Here is an 8153-nt window from a genome sequence, read left to right on the forward strand (position 1 = left end):
CTTGACATTTTTATCCTGTTTTCTGCCAGGGACCTCCCCATGGTCCCCACTGGTGTCACACGCATAAGCCAGGCAGAGCTTGGGTGGGCAGGAGTGCTGGGAGCCCTGCAGAGGGACTCACAGACCTCTTGCTCCAGGTCATCGACGACGAGGGCAACATCCTGCCGCCCAACACTGAGGGCAACCTTGGCATCAGGATCAAGCCCACCAAGCCCATCGGCCTGTTCATGTTGTATGAGGTGAGGGCGCCTCCATCCCCTACCACTCCCTGTCCCGGGCACCCCTGCAGCGAGAAGGAAGGGGACTCAACTCTGCATCCTGAGACTCCTCCCATCTCCGTTATGTGCTCCAGTTCAGTGAAGCCAGGTCTAGTTCCCCCAAAGCTCATAGCCTTTCCTCTCCTAACCCATGTGGCACTGATGGGGTAGGGAACCCTGGCTTCATAATCATCAAACCTGGGGGCTGATGATTAAGAATGCAGGCCTCAGCTGGGTTTACATCCTACCATCCAGTTTACCAACAGGGTGGGAATAAACCTAGTCACTATCCTGAGCCTCCTGAGGCCTCCCCTCCCCCACTTTTCAGATACACCGCCTGCAGACTATAGGAGTCATGTGTTTCCCCATGACAAATAAACGGCAGATCTAAGATTCAAAACCGTCTTTCAGCCCCAAAGCCTAATGGGAAATCCAGGAATTACAGAACCTGTGATGGGCTCTAAGGAAACTGCCCAGATAACCCCTAGCCCTCCCAGAGTAGGAGAGGCCACTGAGAGGAAATTCTCAGCTTCCAAGATGGGCCCTGGAAGGGTGGGCACACCTGACATTGATCTCAGATTCCACCTCCTTTCTCCCAAAGAACAGCCATCAGAGGTTCTCTCTCTTGGTGTCACTGTTGTCATCACTCTGGCCTCCAGGGGGCATTGCTCCTCATACTACCAACCAACAGTAAAAAATGCTGGTTAAACCATTCATCAATTTTCTTTATCTTTTCAAAGAACCAGCTTTTGGTTTCATTGATTTTTGTATACTTTTTTTTTAGTCGCTGTCATTTATTTCTGCGCTAATCTTTGTTATTTCCCTCCTACTTACTCTGGGCTTTTCTTGTTGTTCTCTTTCTAGTTTTTTAAGTTGAAGGGTTGAGTAGTTTATTGTTATTTTTTTTGTTTTTTGAGGTATGCCTGTAGTGCTAGGAACTTCCCTCTCAGAAGTGCTTTTGCTGTGTCCCAGAGATTTTGGGTTATTATGTATTCATTTTCATTTGTTTCCAGTAAGTTTTTAAAATTTATTTCTTGACTAGAGGCGCAGTGCACAGAATTCATGCACGGAGGGGTCCCCCTCAGCCCAGCCTGCACCCTCTCCAATCCTGGGCCCCTCAAGGGATGTCCAACTGCAGGTTTAGGCCCAATTCTGCTGTCAGACATTCCTCTCACAATCCTGGACTGCTGACTCCTAATCGCTCACATGCCTGCCTGCCTGGTCATCCCTAACTGCCCTCTCCTGCCAGCCGCATCACTCCTCACTGCCTCTTTGTGCCAGCCTGATCACCCCTAACTGCCCCCCGCAGCTGGCTGGGTCACCCCCAACTGCCCTCTCCTGCCAACCTGGGTCCCCCCCAACTGACCTCCCCTGCATGCCATCTTGTGGCAACCATCTTATCCCCCTCTCACAATCTGGGACTGCTGGCCCCTAACTGCTCACCTGCCTGCCTGCCTGATGCCCCTAACTGCCACCCCTGCCAGCCTGATCCCCCCTAACTGCCTCTGCCTGCCAGCCTGCCTGCCAGGCAGTCGCATCTGGTCACCCCCAAGCACCCCCTGCTAGCCTGGTTGCCCCCAATTGCCCCCTCTGCTGGCCTGGTCGCCTCATGAGCCTGCTGTTGAGTAGTTTGGTCTTCCCTCATTAATCCCCCTGCCAGTCTGGTCGCCCCACGCACACTGCTTTTTCAGTCATTTGGTTGTCCCTCACTAACCCCTCTGCCAGCCTGGTCATAGGCAGCCATCTTGTGAGGGTGTGAGGGTTAATTTACATATTACCTCTTTATCATATAGGTATTTGTTGGTAACCCATTCTTTGTTTAATAACATGATATTTAGCCTTCTCGTGTTTGAATGTTTTGGGGTGTTTCTACTGTAGTTGATTTCTAATTTCATTCCACTGTGATCTGAGAAGTTGCTTGATATGATTTCTATCTTCTTGAACTTGTAGAGACTTGTTTTGTGTCCTAACATGTGGTCTATCTTTGTGAATGATCCATGTGCACTTGAGTAGAATATATATTCTGCAGCTTTGGGGTGAAATGTTCTATAAATGCCAATTAAATCCATCTGGTCCAGTGTGTCCTTTAGAGTCGCTGTTTCCTTGTCATGTTTTTGTCTGGAAGATCCATCCAGTGAAGTCAGCAGGGTGTTAAAGTCCCCTGCTATGACTGCATTGTTGTCAATCTCTCCGTTAAAGTCCTCTAGCAGTTTTTGCAATATATTTAGGTGCTCCTGTATTGGGTGTGTATATGTTAACCAGGGTTCTATCCGCTTGGTGGATCCATCCCTTTATTATTATGCAGTGATCTTTGTTGTCTTTTGTGAGGACCTTCATTTTGAATTCTATTTGGTCGGATATGAGTATTGCTACTCCACGTTTTTTGTTTTTTTTTTACCCTTTCCATTTTCATGGAAAACTTTTTTTCCATTCCTTCACTCTCATCATGTGTATGTCTTTTGTTCTGAGGTGGGAATCTTATAGACAGTATATAGTTGGCTCATATTTTTGTATCCATTCAGTTATCCTATCCCTTTTGATTGGACCATTTAATCCATTTACATTTAAGGTTATTGATAGGTACTTATTTATTGCCATCTTAATTCTGTATGTGTAGGTTTCTCTCTGTTTCTCCTTCTCATTACAGCAGTGCCTGTAGCATTTTTTATAGTGCTGGCTTGGTGGTGATGTACTCCTTTGGCCTTTTTTTTTTCTTGTCCAGGAAGTTCTTTATTTGACCGTCTTTTTTGAATGATAGCCTTGCTGGGTATAGTGATCTTGGTCTCAGATCCTTGCTTCCCATTACCTTGAGTACTTCATGCTATTCCCTTCTGGCCTATAGAGATTTTGGTGAGAAGTCAGGTGTCAGCTTTATGGGAACTCTTTTGTAGGTAACATTTTGCTTTTCTCTTGCTGCCTTTAATATTCTCTCTTGATTTTTAATTTTTGGCATTTTAATTATGATGTGTTGGGCATGGACCTGTTTCGGTTCTTCTTGCTTGGGGTTCTCTGTGCCTCCTGAACTTGTGTGACTTTTTTCTCCACCAGGTTAGATATGTTTTCTGCCATTATTTCATCAAACATAGACCAGCTGGTTCCTCCATGCTCCCTACTAGGGACTAAGCCCACAACCTGGTCATGTGCACTGACCAGGAAGTGAACTGGCAACCTTTTGGCACATGGGATGATGCTCAGCCAATGAGCCACATTTGCCAGGGCCATAAGCTTTCTTTGAGGATGAGATGAGATAGCACTTAGGGAAGAAAATTCATTTAGCAAATGTTTATTGACACCTTTCATCTATTCAGCTACTGTGTTATATTAATATCAATTGCCAGTGTATTTTATACATTAATTGACCAGAAGCATGCATTGAGTGTTTGCATGTAAAGTAAATAGACTCAGAGAGATTACAAAAGTTGCACAGGTGCCTGGTGACATGAGAAGCAGGATTCAAATGCAGATATGAGCCCCAGGTTGCAGCTCAACATCTCTAAGTTCACTGCCTTCAATAAGAGCGCCATTCTCTTTGCAGAATGACCCAGTGAAGACAGCCAAAGTGGAGTGTGGGGACTTTTACAACACTGGGGACAAAGCAACTATTGACAAAGAGGGCTACATCTGGTTCCTGGGGAGGGACGATGACATCATCAACGCCTCTGGGTAGGTGTGGCTGACCTGGGGCCTGGCAGGCTCTAGCTTGCTTCACCATTCCTCCATGCACTGGGGATGGGACCCTCAGCCTATTCCTGATGCAGCCATGTCTACGGGGCCCTGGCCGGGGTATCTGTGCATCTCCCCCAACATCAAAATAAAGTTCAAGAAGGCCTGGAAGTGCAACCACAGTAGACATTGTGCAATTTAAAAAGGGGATATAGGATTGGGAAGGGAGGCCTTATTTGAGCCTCTTTTTGTCCCCATTGGTTGGGGGAAATTATTCTCTGTGTTCCTCTAATTAATGGGACACATGAACAACAACAACAACAATAGCAGCTAAGCTTATGGAGTACTCACTGTGTGCAAGTACACTCCTCTGTGCTGTTTAACCCAGTACATGCCATTATTGTGCCTATTTTATAGATTAGGACACTGAGTCACTGATAAGTGAACTAAGTTGCTGAAAGTTTCCATGGTAGTGCAGGGTGAAGCCCAGATTTGAACTGAGGTAGTGTGGCTCCCAATCTGTTGTCCCTCGTGCCTAGGTGATATGTGAAGGAAAAGTGACACAAGTAACAACTTCCTTTGGATGCATCAGGAAAATTAAGTTGGTTTTACTTTTTAAATTTCTAAATGAGATGCTGATGTAGTGAGACAGAATTTACCCAGACGTTTAAGACCCAGTCTGAGGCTCCCAAGAGTACCGTAAGCGTCCTGCTGGGAAGCTCCTTGTGCCACGCCCACAGCCCCAGGAGGACAGCCTTCCACCGCCACCCGCCCACCAGAGGCAGTGAGGGGAGACCTGGGAGCATCTGAGCCTGGAATGCCCAGGTCTCCACATCCTGGTTCCACTGCAGAGCCTTTCCACAGGCCTCTGGCTCTCGTGAAGGTTGCCCTCTGTGCCCAGGGAAGCTGTGACTCCCAAACATGGGATTGGAGGGCCTGTGTCACTTCAGCCCTGGCATCTGCTCAAACCCAGGAACTCTTGGTCCCACAGGTACCGCATTGGGCCGGCAGAGGTGGAGAACGCCCTGGCTGAGCATCCGGCGGTGGCTGAGTCAGCTGTGGTGAGCAGCCCGGACCCGATCCGAGGGCAGGTGAGGAGCAGGACAGGAGGTCATGGGGTCTGCGTGTGGGCCCTGGAAGGCTGGTGCAGGGGAACCTTCCAGAGCAGTTGGTATGCGCAGCACCCTTACACCCTGTGGGCAGCAGGAGGCACTGTGGCGTATTCCATGACATCCTGACTAGCTATAGGGTACGCTGGCTCATTTAACTGTCACAACAACCTATTGAGTTAGAGACTCTAACTTATTACACCCATTTAATAGACAAAGGGACACGATAAGGAAATTAAATAACTTGCCCAGATTGCACTGTGCTGGAGCCAGGATGAAAATCTGAGGACTCTGTTTCCAATGCATTCAATGGATTTATTGAGCACCTACTATGTACAAGGCCTGTGCAATTAAATGGGGACATAAATAACAATATAAAAGCAATAAGTTTAGCCCAGCCCGTGTGGGTCAGTGGTTGAGTGTCGACCCAGGAACCAGATGTGATTCCTGTCAGGACACATGCTCTGTTGCAGGCTAGATCCCCAGTAGGGGGCCTGCCGGAGGAAGCAGGGTGATGATTCTCTCTCATCATTGATGTTTCTATCTCTCTCCCTCCTTTCCTCTCTGAAATCAATAAAAACGTATTTTTTTAAAAAAAGAATCAACTACTTAAAAAATAAAAACAATAAGACCAATAAGTTACCAATAATTAAATGCCCACAAGGTTTCAGGCACAGAACTGTACATACATTAGTGGTAAAAATGATGATGAAAACAATGATGCTGGGGTAATGATAAAGTTACACTGGGTGCATGTTTTCTGTGTAACATCTCATGGAATCTGAACATAAGGCCGCCATGCTCAGCTCCATGGGATGAGCCTGTACTCTGTGCAGGTCACAGAGAAGGGATTTAAGGTTAAGTAATTTTGCAGGGGAAAGAGGAGAAATTGGAAGCATTTGGGTTTGAACCTCCCTTGTCCTTTTCCAAAGGCTCAGGTGTCAGCTTGCATTGCCATTCACTGCATTAACACTTACTTTTAAACCAGGCAACTGGGTGGCACTCACCCTGAGGCCCGGCTCTGGTTCTGCGTTGCAGGTGGTGAAGGCCTTCATTGTCCTGACCCCAGAGTTTCTGTCCCATGACCCGGACCAGCTCGCCAAGGAGCTGCAGGAGCACGTGAAGGCAGTGACAGCCCCGTACAAGTACCCAAGGAAGGTGAGTGGGGCCGATGCTCGAGCCCTTCCTTGCTCTGCTGCCCCGAGTCTGGTCGGGTGGCTGGGAGATGTTGTAACCGAACATAGATAGAGCATTTTTCTCTGCAGAAGAAGCAATTCAGCTTAGGGGTGGATGCAGCCAACTGAATGGGATGGAATCTCTATTCCAAAACATCCTGCACATTCCCCTGAGGGCATAAAAATCAGACCAGTGCCCAAGCTATCCAAGGAAGCTATTTAACATCCTTCAAAATTTGAAAAAAGACATCCAAATCAGTAGCTTTCTCACTATTTCTAAGCATAATTCATATTGAGAAATACATTTGATACTATACTGCCACTCAATACTTATGTACACAACAAATGAGTGTTAACAAAATTATATTTATCCTTAGAACATGCAGTCCATTCTTTTTTTAGATACAAAGTAATTAGTCATTTACATGCAATAAACATTAATATTTCAAAAAAACTATTTTAAGTATAATAATGTTACAGGCAATAAACAATATTTCAAGAAAATAGATTTCAGCCGAAACCGGTTTGGTTCGGTAGATAGAGCGTCGGCCTGCGGACTGGAAGGTCCCAGGTTCGATTCTGGTCAAGGGCATGTACCTTGGTTGCGGGCATATCCCCAGTAGGAGATGTGCAGGAGGCAGGTGATCGATGTTTCTCTCTCATCGATGTTTCTAACACTCTATGTCTCTCCCTTCCTCTCTGTAAAAAATCAATAAAATATATTTTAAAAAAAAGAAAAGAAAAGAAAATAGATTTCAAATATAGTAATAATCCATGCAATAAACATTAATAATTCAAGAGAAAAAAGATTTTATATATAACAGTATTACCAAAACTGTACTAACATTGTATAATATCACAAAAGTTGTAGGAAATATTAAAAATCTGCAAATAACAGGATTACTTCTATTATCTTCTAAAATATTTTTTTCCGCTGTCTCTATTTTTGTTTATCAGTTTATGTTGTTCATTATATTCCACAAATGAGTGAGATCATGTGATATTTCTCTTTCTCCTACTGGCTTGTTTCACTTAGCATAATAATCTCCAGGTCAATCCATGCAAATGATAAGAGTTTCTTTCTTTCTTTCTTTTTTTTTTTTTTACAGCAGCATAGTATTCCACCATTTTTTAATCCACTCATCTGCTGATGGGCACTTAGGCTGTTTCCAAATCTTAGCTATTGTAAATTGCTATGAACATAGGGGTGCATATATCCTTTCTGATTGGTGTTTCTGATTTCTTGGGATATATTCCTAGAAGTGGGATCACTGGGTCAAATGGGAGTTCCATTTTTAATTTTTTGAGGAAACTCCATTCTGTTCTCCACAGTGGCTCCACCAGTCTGCATTCCCATCAGCAGTTCCTTTTTCTCTGCAATAAACATTAGTAATTCCCCAGCATTTGTTGTTTGTTGATTTGTTGATGATAGCCATTCTGACAGGTGTGAGATGGTGCCTCCTTGTCATTTTGATTTTCATCTCTTGGATAATTAGTGACTTTGAGCACGTTTTCATATGTCTCTTGGCCTTCTGTATGTCCTCTTTTGAAATTGTCAATTTAGGTCCTTTGCCCACTTTTTGATTGGATTGTTTATCTTCCTTTTGTTAAGTTGTATGAGTTCCCTGTGAATGTAGGAGACTAAACCCTTATTGGATATACCATTGGCAACTGTGTTTTCCCATGCAGTGGGCTCTCTTTTTGTTTGGTTAATGGTTTCTTTTGCTGTGCAAAGCTTTTTATTTTGATGTAGTCCCATTTGTTTATTTTCTCCTAAGTTTCCCTTGCCCTAGGACCTGCATCAGTAAATATATTGCTACAACATAAGTCTGATTTTTAAAAAAAATATATTTTATTAATTTTTTACAGAGAGGAAGGGAGAGGGAGAGAGCGGTAGAAACATCGATGAGAGAGAAACATCGATCTGCTGCCTCTTGCACACTACCTAC

The 8153-nt window shown here is 44.7% G+C and overlaps 1 protein-coding gene across 1 annotated transcript in view; it reads left to right on the top strand.

Annotated features, from left to right (window-relative positions):
• The window catches only part of LOC102762433 (acyl-coenzyme A synthetase ACSM1, mitochondrial), a gene marked incomplete at its 5' end in the record, with an annotated part of 39036 nt that overhangs the window by 23254 nt on the left and 7629 nt on the right, over window positions 1-8153 (top strand). The window contains 4 exons of the mRNA XM_006758658.2: window positions 138-239; window positions 3793-3920; window positions 4912-5011; window positions 6068-6187. Coding sequence (XP_006758721.1) covers window positions 138-239; window positions 3793-3920; window positions 4912-5011; window positions 6068-6187 — 450 coding nt within the window. The remainder of the gene's footprint in view (window positions 1-137; window positions 240-3792; window positions 3921-4911; window positions 5012-6067; window positions 6188-8153) is intronic.

Source organism: Myotis davidii, unplaced genomic scaffold (genome assembly GCF_000327345.1).
Source record: "Myotis davidii unplaced genomic scaffold, ASM32734v1 scaffold1535, whole genome shotgun sequence".
NCBI lineage: Eukaryota > Metazoa > Chordata > Mammalia > Chiroptera > Vespertilionidae > Myotis > Myotis davidii.